The sequence below is a fragment of the Choloepus didactylus genome, chromosome 15 (assembly GCF_015220235.1).
Source record: "Choloepus didactylus isolate mChoDid1 chromosome 15, mChoDid1.pri, whole genome shotgun sequence".
Lineage (NCBI taxonomy): Eukaryota > Metazoa > Chordata > Mammalia > Pilosa > Megalonychidae > Choloepus > Choloepus didactylus.
Window position 1 is genome coordinate 3,424,926 of NC_051321.1, and position 12,032 is coordinate 3,436,957.

The 12,032-nt window shown below is 50.7% G+C and overlaps 1 protein-coding gene across 12 annotated transcripts in view; it reads left to right on the top strand.

Moving 5' to 3' along the window:
* The first annotated feature begins 895 nt into the window (after positions 1 to 895).
* The window catches only part of EBF3 (EBF transcription factor 3), a 117,894-nt gene continuing 106,757 nt past the window's right edge, over positions 896 to 12,032 (top strand). For 11 of the 12 annotated variants that reach the window (XM_037804457.1, XM_037804455.1, XM_037804458.1 and 8 more), the window contains exons 1-6: positions 896 to 1,029; positions 1,156 to 1,312; positions 1,674 to 1,737; positions 2,474 to 2,529; positions 5,458 to 5,531; positions 7,111 to 7,179. In XM_037804457.1, the coding sequence (XP_037660385.1) occupies positions 896 to 1,029; positions 1,156 to 1,312; positions 1,674 to 1,737; positions 2,474 to 2,529; positions 5,458 to 5,531; positions 7,111 to 7,179 (554 nt within the window). The remainder of the gene's footprint in view (positions 1,030 to 1,155; positions 1,313 to 1,673; positions 1,738 to 2,473; positions 2,530 to 5,457; positions 5,532 to 7,110; positions 7,180 to 12,032) is intronic. The other variant, XM_037804462.1, reaches the window with a different exon arrangement.

The window sequence follows — 12,032 nt, forward strand, 5'->3', positions numbered from 1 at the left end:
CCGTGTATCGACCGTATGGCTGGTTTTGGGGGGGCGCATTCGGGGGCCAGTCTGCAACCGTGCACTGGCTGCGTTTGTCTCTTTTCAAGCTTTATTTGGGCGAGCAATAACTTCCTTGGCTGCGGCTGGGCGCGAGGAGTGGCGGCGCGTGGCCGGGGGCGGCGGCGGCGCTCGGTGGCGCTGGGCGGCGGCGGGGCTCGCGGGGCTCGCGGGGCTCGGGCCGGCTCGCGGCGCCGTCAGGCAGTCAGTCGGCGAGCGCGGCGGCGGCGGCGGCGAGGGGCGCGGCGAGGGGCGGCCGCTCCCATATATGGCGCAGGCGCCGCCCCCCGACGTCACCCTCTGACAGCGCCGCTCCCGGGGGCTTCGAGTTTTGGCTCCCGGGAAAGGGTCCATTCCTCGGGGAGAGAGGGCTGAGTTTTGTGCGCCTCCGTCCGCTGCGCGCGCCGCTCCAGGCCCGCCGCGCCCCGCCTGCGCCCGGGACTGCGCCGCGGCACTCACTGCCCCGTTTATTTGTCTTTGGAGCAGGCGGGCCGCGCCAGAAGCGGGCGATCCCGCAGTGTCCTGCAGCCGCGCACGGCGCCTGGCTAGGATGACACCACGTTGAGCGCGCCTGCAAACAACAACAACAACAAGCGCCGCCGCGGCCGCCGCGTCCTGCTTCCCCGAAGCGCCGCCGCCGCCGGTGTCGCCGCCTCCGCGCCCCCGGCCGTCCGGAGCGCCGGCCGCCGGTGTATGTCGCCCCTGCCCGGGACGGGCTGAAGCCGGCGGCGGGCCGGACCGCAGGCGCCGAGCAGGGCGAGCGCGGCCAGGACAGCCGCCCGCCGCCGAGCCCCGGAGCGCCGCTGCTCGCGGAAGCGCTTTCGGCCCGGAGCTGCCGCCGCCGCCAGCAGGGTTCATGTTTGGGATTCAGGAGAATATTCCGCGCGGGGGGACGACCATGAAGGAGGAGCCGCTGGGCAGCGGCATGAACCCGGTGCGTTCGTGGATGCACACGGCGGGCGTGGTGGACGCCAACACGGCCGCCCAGAGGTACGTACGCGGCGGCCCCCGCGCGCCTCGGCCCGGCCCTGCCCGGCCCGGCCCGGCCCGGGTCCCCTCCGGCCCGCCGGCCCGCGCCGCGCTCCTCACCGCGCCGCTGTCTCTTTCCTCCCGCAGCGGCGTGGGGCTGGCGCGGGCGCACTTCGAGAAGCAGCCGCCTTCCAACCTCCGGAAATCCAATTTCTTCCACTTCGTGCTGGCGCTCTACGACAGGCAGGGGCAGCCGGTGGAGATCGAAAGGACCGCTTTTGTGGACTTTGTGGAGAAAGAGAAAGTAAGTGCCACCCTCCAGTCCCACCCTCAGTGTTCCAGGAGTGGGAGGCCGGGGCCCACGCGCGGTGGCCGGGAGTGCCCCCTCGGCGGCGGGGAAGGCTCGGTGAGGCCACCGCGCCACCCCTCGTGCGGCCGCCGCCCGGGCCCCGCCGGGGCTCGGCAACTTCTCTGCGCTCTCGGACTCGTTCCGGGCGAAGAGAACGCCGGGGCTCTGCCGCCGGGAAAGTGACATCACCGCGCTGCTCCAGCCAGGAATCCTGCCATGTGTGAGGCCGAGGGGCCTGGGGCGCCGAGGGGCCGGAGCGCGGCGGCCGCGCCTGACACCCAGCACACTAAACGCGATTATTTATCATTACTTTCAGGAGCCCAACAACGAGAAAACCAACAACGGTATCCATTACAAACTCCAGCTGCTGTACAGCAACGGTAAGTGCGCCCGCTCTGCCGAGATGGTGGAAGGACGGGGAGATTTGGAGATGAAAATGACACGGATGGACACACGAAATCTTCTCATGGCGGAGAAGGAAAACAAAACATAAACGATCGATAAGTCGATGGCACTTCACATGATTAACTGGTGGGGCTTGAAGTAGAAAGTAAAAAGGGGATCGATAAGGGCGCCAGCAGAACATCACTTTTAAGTGACTTTTTTCAATTTTGCAAATTAATGTTAATTATTGGGATGGGGGAGCGCCATAAACCGAAAGAAACTCACTTCCTGTGCACGAGTCTAAAAAGAAATCCTCGAGAGGCACTAGAAAGAGTTCAGACTCTCACTCAGTTTCCATTTCGTGCCTTCTGTTTTTTAAAAATAAAAGACCACATGGAGCCACGCTGCTCAGCCACCAGGCCTGCTCTCCTGCTGCTGCCAGCGCGAATTTCTTGCACCTTTAAATGCAAACCGGGAGAGTCATAAGGGTCTCAATTAAGAAAAGGAGAAAACAGCACCCCCCCACACACACATACTCAGAGCGAGAAGTGATTGGGGTTCTCTTTCTCGCCTTTTGAAGGGATTGCCCTAAGTTTTGCTGCATCATGGTATCACGGTGGCAGCAGCCCTGAGCTAACGGACTTCCTGTGCCCCCCGAGGTGCGGGGCTTAAATTCTGATGAGCATTTGTCCATTTGTCTCTGTTTTGTTTTTTTTTTTTTTTTTTTTGCAGGCGTCAGAACCGAGCAGGACCTGTATGTTCGCCTCATAGATTCAATGACCAAACAGGTGAGAAAGTTTACGCCTCCCCCCTAGTTTTCAGGGTGAGCCGATGTTGTCCTGGGGTTCAGAGGCAAGGGGACTGACAAATGGATTTCGTGACTTTGGTTTCCATTTAGCTTCCTTGACATGCTGATTAGAATTCCATATTTATTAGAAGCAATTAAGCGATTGGTAAAATAGTTTATGTTGTCGTTAGAACAGGACATATATGCTTTATTAAGTGGTTTGTGATTGGAATCAAATTCTGTCTTCATTAATTTTGGCGATTAATATTTGACAGAAAAATTTCAAGATCCCACCTCTCCTTGTTTATTTTTAAACGTTTCTCTCTCTGCTTGGAATCATTTCATTGATTTTTTTTTCCCCCAGTAACAAAGGCAACTAACTCCTCTCCCAAGTCATTGAGTTAGACTTGATTAGTTCATTTTTTTTTCCTGGAGTGGTAATATGAGACGTTTATTTGGATTTAAAAGTTAAATGTGTTGGGGTGAAAAGTCATCTTGTTCTCCTCTAGCCCATCTTCACCTCTCAGCCCCCCATCTCCATAATTCAAGCTCTGAGCTCCAGGGGTCACCCAAACCCGTCCATTGCTCGGGAAGCTGCTTCTGCTGGCTCTCACACCCTCTGTCATACCTTGTAAATAACATAATTACAAGCAGTTCCTTATTAAATTATTTAACCTGTCTTGGTCAACTTTTCCGATGATAACTATTGGCTATCAGTAATGTGATTAAGCGCAGAAAAGCGCTTCATTTCTTTTTGGCATTGTGTAGTCGGTGGCTGCTGGTTTTGTACTAGGTGGGTGTTGTTTTTGTTGTTTTAAAGAGGCGTTTTGCATTTCCTGAAAATAGTGTGTGTGTTTGGGCAGGGGGCGGCAAGTCCAATGTGCAAATTAAATCCAGGAGGCACAGGTTGATTTTCTCAGATTTACTTTCAAGCTGGACTTAATGCTTGGAAATGAAAGTAGCTTCTTCATTTTTGATGCTAACTTTCAGAATTATAAGTAAAAAAGAACTCCTTCCAGCTTCCTGCAACCCATGCTTCCCACTCTGCATGCAATTAGTTTTTGGATTTTATTTCCCCTTTTAAAAGTTTGTCCATAGGTAGGCAGCAGGAGCGTGAGATTTTAATGTCTGCAGCGGTAAAACAGTGTGGGTTTCTCTTAGAGTAAGACCGATGTGACAGGTAAAATGGGGTATCCCTGACAAAGACAGAAGCCTTGTGCCCTTCGGAAATGATTTCATTCGGATTCAGAGAAGCCTCTGGAACTCAGGCCCGTTCTTCCATCGGGTGCTTTGATTTCCTTTGTATATAATGGCTAAATGTTTTCCAAAATCGCTGTAGTCTATTTAAGAGGTTTGTGTAGGCAGTGCCAAGTTTGTGTTGTTGTAAAGAGAAAGAAGAGGCTTCGTTTTAAGTACGCTTTTATTGTTCATTTAGCCCTGTACCTTTGCAGTATAAACAGGGGCTGAAAATAAAGGCATTTAATCTCCTCTCACTGACGGGGGAAGGGAGGGGAGGAAAAAAAAAAAAGGAAAGAAAGAAATAGCCCAGTAACTGATCAAAGAGTCAATGGCGCTGAACCGACAGTTTATGGATTTCTGTTTGTGCTACAAAATAAAAAATAAATCAAATATAAATACGGGGCTCCACCGGAGGACTAGCCAGGCTCTCGGCAGCCTGGTACCCGCCGCAGCCTGGCGTCCTGCAGCCCCCGGCGGTTCCGAGCCGGTCCGGAGGGGAGGCTGGGAAGCGGGGCGCGCGGGGCTGGTCCTTCCTCCCAGGAGGGCAGCCCCAGCTTCCCGGAGAACGGGCTTTGTCCGCCTCGGAGTGGAGGCAAGTGTCAGAAGTGCCCGAGGAGGAGGTTGGAAGTAATTTCCAGATAATTTCCAGGGTGTGGGTGTGTGAGTGGGGGGCGGGGGGCGGGAACTGGAGAGGGGCCTCCCCTCCCCCCCGTGGAATTTTCTGCCGGGAACTTGCGGCTCCTGGCCCCCGCCCCGCCGGCCGGGCCCCGCTCCTCCCCCTGAGGCTGGGTTTTCTGTTGTTTTTTGGCGAGGCCGGCGGTGGAGCCGGGCGGGCGGCGCGGGGCGCGGGGCCGGGCTGAGCGCGCCGGGAGCGCACCTAGAGCTCCCCGCCATCTGGCTGAGCCTCTGCTCAAAGCCCACCCGAGCGTGCGCGCAGACACTGCCTTTTTACCGGAGAAAAATCATTGTTAGCAGTTTCAAAATAAACACCAGATTGGCCATTAGCACTTTCTTTCCAAATATCATCCGGCGAGGAGCACGTGGCGGCGCGGGCACTCCTGCCGGGGCCCGCGCCGCCCCTGCCCGGCCACGTGCGGCCCCGGCCCCGCCGCCTGCGCGGACCCCCGGGCGCCCGTCCCGCAGGGAACCCGCCTGGCAGGGCGGCTCCGGGCGGCGGCAGGGCCGGGGCGGCCTGCCCAGGTCGGGCACCTGGGGGTGCGCACGCGGGGAGCGGGCCGGGCGCCCCGACTCGCCCGCCCCGGGGCAGCGCGCAGGACAGCCGGGAACGGCCCCTCCGCCCGGCGGGCCTTCTCCGCTTCTGAACTTGCGGCGCGTTCTGATCGGCTCTGCCAGTACGCAGATGGGAGCTCGGCGTAGACAATGGCCGGAGGACGCGAGGCCTGGCGGCGGCGGCCCCTGCTACCGAGGGGCCTGGAAACCCCGGCCCGGCCCCGGCCTCCTTCGGCCCTGGCCTCCCCACCGCCGAGCGCGGCCGGCGCCTCCGGGAGCCGAAGGCCCTGGCGCCGGGGAGGAGGCCCGGAGGCCGCGGAAACGCCGCCGGGGGACCGGCCGGAGGGGGTCCGGGTGCTGCGCGGCGCACGCCCCCACGGCCGGTCCACCTGCCGCCCCCCGAGCCCGAGCGCCCGGGCCCTTGGGCGCCGCATAACCCTGTGCTTGTCGCCCCGCGCAGGCCATCGTCTACGAGGGCCAGGACAAGAACCCGGAGATGTGCCGCGTGCTGCTGACCCACGAGATCATGTGCAGGTGAGGACCCGGCGGGGGCGGCGGGGAGCGCCCGGGCCTCGGCTCCGGCTGCGGCTGCGAAGGCCGCGGCGCGCCCAGCTCGGGAAGGGCATCGCTGGGAACGCGGCCGGCCGCCCGGGAGCCCGTCCTCCACCCCCGGCCCCGCGATGGCGACCGGCTGCTCGGCCGAGCGGCTTGGCCTGCGGGCCGCGTCACGGCGAGGTGTTCCGCGAGGAGCACATGTCCTCGCGGGGCATCTGTCCCCGATGCTGGGGAGTCGGGGACGGCTCCGAATCATGTCACTACTGCCTTCCAAGGGCGCTCCCGTCCCCAGATACACAATTGTCTGTTATGGAGAAAAAGGAAACCCTTTTGTACTTATTATAGAGCTCGTGCATGTGAGAATTGGATTGTGATCTGTCAGTTAACCTCATCCCTGGAGCAGCGATGCGTCGTTCATATTGTTGTTAGATGGCGTGCGTGTTGCTTGAGATCCCTGTCAGAAGAGCAATTTCCCACCTGTTTTTTTTTCTAACTACCACAAGAGTTTCACCCCTACATGGCAAATAAAAATGCATCATTGACTTTGTATGTGTGGCATGTGAAATATAGTTGCAAGGAATAATAAGGAACTGCTTTGCAGAATCCCGGGCTACAGTAGCAGGCCCCGTACTCTGAGGGGCATACTTCGCCTGGTTTTGACGCCCGGCACCCAAATGCCATTTCTGAGCAGACATATTGTTACAGCACTAATATACAAAAGCTGACTTTTTCTCATATCAGGTAATAAATATAAATTACAACCAATAAAGTGGAATTTCTTTATTATCCACTTCTGCATGTACTGCAATTAACATAGAAAGCGCACAGATGTGATTTAAGCTGTAAGTGGAAGACGGTAGACTTTCTTTAATCACTTTAGCTGTCAGCTTTAAAAGGCTTTATATACTTTGCCTACCATATGGTGTTAATTTAGCTAATTTAGACATGTAACCATTATACAAGTATGCTTTTTTAAAATGCAAGAAGCATAACATTTTTGTTTCATTTCTGCTTTAATTAAAGTTTCAATAACGGAGTTAAGGTAGGCTTAAAGAAGGAACAATGGAAGTTGCTGATAGATTGATGCATGCTTTTGTGGTTATAATTAATAAATGCCCCAAAGAAATATTGGTGGAAGGTGGCATCTTGCATCTCTTCCAGAAATAACAGCTTGACAATTAGAGGTAAACAAAAGCTGAAGCTGTGAAAAGTTATTCCCCAGCTTCTAGCCTCCCCTTCTCCTCAGTTCACTGCAAAGACAAACAACGACAACATGTTTTCCATATTTTAGCATCACGATTTATACAGGAGCGTGGTCACCCTCCAAGTATTAGCGATAGGTTCCACTTTGTTCCCATAGAAAGTTGCATCGTAAGTTTAGCTGCAGAGCCCATGAGCTCACTGGGTTTGAATTTGCCAAACCACCTTGGTAGGAACACTGTTTTCTTGACTGCTGTCGCCTCACTGTCAGACTTAGGGGTGGGTGTGGAGGGAATGACCAGTTGGGCACAAAAGCATGAAATGCATATTAAAACCCCTGTTTACAATTGCCCTACAGCCGGTGCTGTGACAAGAAAAGTTGCGGCAATAGAAATGAAACGCCCTCGGACCCTGTAATCATTGACAGGTAAGGATGACTTCTTCATTTTTCAAAACAAAACCACAGCACCAGTGGAGCCCTTTGCCTTGCTTGGTTTCCAGTTGCTCCATATTTTTTTTGAGCCTGGCGCTGAGCTCATCCTGCGCGATGCACCATTTGTTGTCCGCGTGTGTTATGCACAGGTGGGTTGACTTGGAAACCTGGTGGCTCGCTCCGTGGGGATTCAGTAATTGCTTGCGAGTTGTCAGGGGAAGCAGTTTCATCTGCCACTGCTCTCACTGTGAGGAGCACTTTATGCCTAGAGAGTTTCTGGCTTTAAACCCGGAGATATGTCATAAAATGCTTTTTGCTAATTTGTTAACAAGTATTTCATTTTTGCATTATTTTTATCTCGCCTGATAGCTGAAGTTGAGACTTGGGTGGTGTGTTCTCTTGTAATTGTTGCCCGCCCTTAGAATGAATTTAATCTGCTCTCAATTAGTTGCAAAATGTATCCTAATTTTTTTCCAATTGTGGCTGTCGTTTTATGTCAAGTAGCAAATATGTAACTAACAAACCCAAGTTGTTATAATTGAAACTAATTACACATGCTGGTTGCATTTTCCAACATTAATTTCCATAACCAGATTAGCTGTATGCATTCTTTACATTTGCTGCTCTCTGTCTTGTCATTTACCATCTTTCCTGGGCACTGCTACGTCCCTTTAAGACGCTGATCATGAATCCTACCGGTGGTTGCTTGCATTTGCTTCTGCTTGGGTTGCAACAACAGAAACACCCCACCCTCCTCCCCAGTTCTCACTGGAGTGGCTGAGATCTGGTGACCTGGGGGAGAGGAGGGTTTCTGTCTTCTTAACAATGGGTAGCAGCATAGGACCCAGCATGTGATTGACTGCAGATTTTGAAATTGGTACCCAAATCGAATAAATGTTAGGCGTGTACATCCGACACCAGTGTTGTGAAGCAGAGGTTTAGACTGTTTTGAAGAGGGGTTGGATTTCAGCAGCTTTCATTACAAAGTTATCTTTTGATCATGAACTTTGCTGTCCAGTGCCTGAAAAATTAAACCCGGAAAAGTCCATGAATTAAGCCTAAAGAAATATGCGCCACCAGTGGAGAGCAATGCTAATGTTTAACTAGCTGGAATAGCTGTTTGCTTAGTGGAGAATGTTCGGTATCTGACAGGAGGGACAGCTCTCTTATTAGTAATCAAATAGGGCTGACCAGTTGTGGCCGTCACTCAGGCAATTGAGAACAAGTTCAACACTTTATAGAACTCCCACTACAAGAATCAGTGTAATTATGTTTGTCTTTGCTGTTGTGGCTATGGAACTCATACAGCCTTGGACTGTTGTCTGGTAACTGAATTTATTTTCTTTTTCAATGGGCTGGAAGTGTTTGAGCAGCTATTGGAATCTCGTTCTGTGCCTGTAAGGTTGCTTTAAAAGGCAGCGTATGTTGGCTTTCAGTGCAGAATTGTCAGAGAGCGTCGTCTTCACTTCGTGATATTTAGAAATTTAATAGGATGACTGGTTTTTTTTAAAATCATGAGGTTTTTAGCAGGCCACAAAAGTGAAGTGGCAGTGTTGATTCGGGTAACGTTTTGGATGCTGGGTTTTCCCCTTTAAAGTCACTTTGGATTTGTGTAACATCCAATCATTTATTGACTATTGATTCTTAAGAACCTTTACTACACAGGTTTTCCTCACATGATGGGAAATATCTTCCCCAGGTAGGCAGAGCTATACTCTGTAATTCTTGTCTGAGTGAATGCTCTCTTAGGTTTGGTTAGTTAAAATATGTACCACAGAATACTTTTATCTCTGTCACCTAAGTGAAGTGTGCTACATTTGATATTCTGGAAGCATGAGAGGAGGGGAAAAAATGTAAAAACATTCGGTTAATGGGTTTACCGTGTTTATTTGAATAAGGAGGATTGACGCTCCGTTTACGCCTGGCACAAAGGCTTTGGAGATCTTAATTATTGATGAAAAATCTGTGCTTCTAAATTCAAAGATACGACAATTTTATAGGAATTTTAATCACCTTCCATGTTAGGGATTTTAAGGTAAGGATAGTTTTATGTAATGACAAATAGAATGTACCTTTTCAGTCTTCTTAAGAGAGCTGTCACTTACCATGACAAAATACTATTAGCATTTTGTTGCCTGCTGTAAATCCCTGTTAAATGATTGCAGTATTGGCACTATGTCCAGTTTAAGGCATATTTCTGGGGGGAAAATGAAGAATTTAGCATTTGGTAGGGCAAGTTGCATTACTTGGAGAAAGAAAAATACCGCTAGGAGGGGGTTCTCTTTAGAGCGATACAGTCTTTCGCAGCTGAGATGCGTTTCTGTTCCATAATGATAATCATTTGTGTGGGGTGTGTGTTATCTCCTAGAATTAGTTACTTCTGTGGAGTTCCCAGCCTGCGTTTCCTCTTGAGCATTGCAGAATAAAATATCCCATCCGTTTACAGGTTCCCATCAGCAGCAGTATCACTCGGTTAGTTGGCTTAAAAAAGAATTATATCCAGTGTGCTTTGCCGGCTCCTTTTGACCTTTGGATACACTTAGCAGGTTTTGACCAGATAAGGCATATTTGTCCCGAGGATATAAACCAATAATTCCACCCTGAATTGAGATCAATGGGGCTCACGTTTGTTCTAGCCCACGCCGAGCCCTCTTCTTTGTGGTGGAACAGAGAGTCAGTCTTCTGCTCTTGTAAGGTACTCACATTCCAAAGATTCCAGCGCCTAAGATCAGTTAATTACATGATTTAGTTATCTTTCAGAAGTATTAAATACTTATGAACAACACGGAAGAGCCTTCAGAGTAAGGCAAAACAAACAAGCAAACATGAGGATGTTCCGTGTTACAAAATCCTTTAAATTCATGGTGAAGGTTTCACTTATGGTGATTGTTTTTCTCCCTCGTAAAACATTGCTAGAGGAACATTTTTTTTTGGTAGCTCTGCAAATACAATCTCATTATAGTGTATTTAAAATAATGTAACAACTTAGCCGGCAAAGGAGAAACCTCACATTGTAAAGCAGAAAGTGTGGTCAGTAAAGAGATACTGCAGGAAAAAAGTTCCTCTGACCTGCAGAGAGCTAAAAGCAAGAAGAAAAGGCACACACACCCCGCGTGTACATATATATGCCTGTGTACAGATGTACGTACATATCTGTACGTAATTTTTTATGGTATTGCTGAAAAGGATGGGAGTATCATTTTCCTAGTGGAATAATGTTTTCTGGGAAAACACAAAAGCAGATGGTCTTCATTAGGAACACCCATTGTCCACATCTCCAGCTATGAACAGATAAATCTCCTGTTTCACCCATACATTCCAAGGGCTGTAAATGATTACAGGATGTCGGCGTAGCTGCTAAACCAAAACCACACTCGGGCTCACGGCCCGCTCTCGCACTGTCCCGTTAGGACCTCCGGACCCTCATGGGTAAGGCACCTCCGCCACCCCTGCTTTCCGTGTCCTTGCTCGGCCTCAGTGGGCCCGGAGGTGCGGGTCCAACTGTTGCAGACTGTGGAGGCCGCCGGCGGGGGCTGGGGCTGGGGCTCGACGGCGTCCAAGCAGGCCACGGCTGCAGCCCGGGAGCGTGCTCCACGGGGCGGTTCCAGATGGCGGTGTCTCCGGCGTCCTGCTTGCTGGCATCCCTGCAGCGGGTGGTGCCCCCACCCCAATAAATCTGGCATTAGTCTGTAGAGTTTGGGAGACTTATCATTCCGAGTGTGTCCTCCTTCCCTGTCTGGAAGCCAGACATCTGTTTATCCCATTTTCTTTCATACAGAGTTTGGAATAGCTTTAGTTTGGGGGTGGGGGGAGAGGTTTGTCATATGTAACAGCTGTTACAAAATTTCAACCCTCTGGGCTCTTAAAATACTTTTCAGCTGACCTCAGATTTTTATACATAATTGATATTGGGTTGTAGAAAAACATTATTTACTTAACCTTTCATTGTCTGCGATTTCACGTTGTCTTTAGTCGGGGGAGCTGACTACCCACAATTTTAACTCTGTGCTCCCCCCACCCCGGGAACCCCCCCCCCAACCAAGCTTTACTTTGATTCATTTACACGTTTTAAGTTTACACCTTTAAACTGATTGCAGAGCGGTGGCTGAACACCGATTGGAGATTTTTTTCTTTCTTTCTTTCTTTTTTTTTTAGTCAACAGTGTTTCCTTTCACTTCCTGTCACAAAGGTCAAAGAGAGCTGACCTTCGCTGGCAGCCCTGCTCACTGAATTATTCATGGGATTGACTTTTTGTCAGCACACACAGTTGTGCTCTGGGACATTTTATTCATTTACCTCATTTAAAGCGCCTTTCTGCACCTGTTCAAGTATTAATATCATGTAATTTGGGCCTAATGCCGATTTTGCTGAACACTCATTATATTTTTTATTAGCTATATTTCCAAACGATTATGTATGATTATTACCAAGCCTTGCAAACAGCACTGGGTTATTCCCCAGTCCTTTACATCTTCTTGTCAGGTTGCTTTCAGAAGCAGGGAGGATAAACATTTGACCAGTCCCAATGTTTTTATTCCTCCTCCGTCTCCAACCAGAGAACGTAAAGCTCCCTCCCTCATGGCTTTGGAAGAGTGTGATTAAATCCAACTCCGCAGAAGCTGTACAAATGCCAGCATTTATAAGGTCAACGCTTTTGTTAAAAATGCTATGTAAATGAGGATCTGCAAAAAGGGACATTAAATAAAATTAAATTCATTGTCTTCTTTAATGTCATTTACATTTTGGCTAAGCCCCGGCCTGTCAAGGAGGATTTTAAAAATAATTTTAATTACACATCATTTAGGGATCCAAGGTTTTCTATTCAGTAGCATTTGGATAACCTGCAA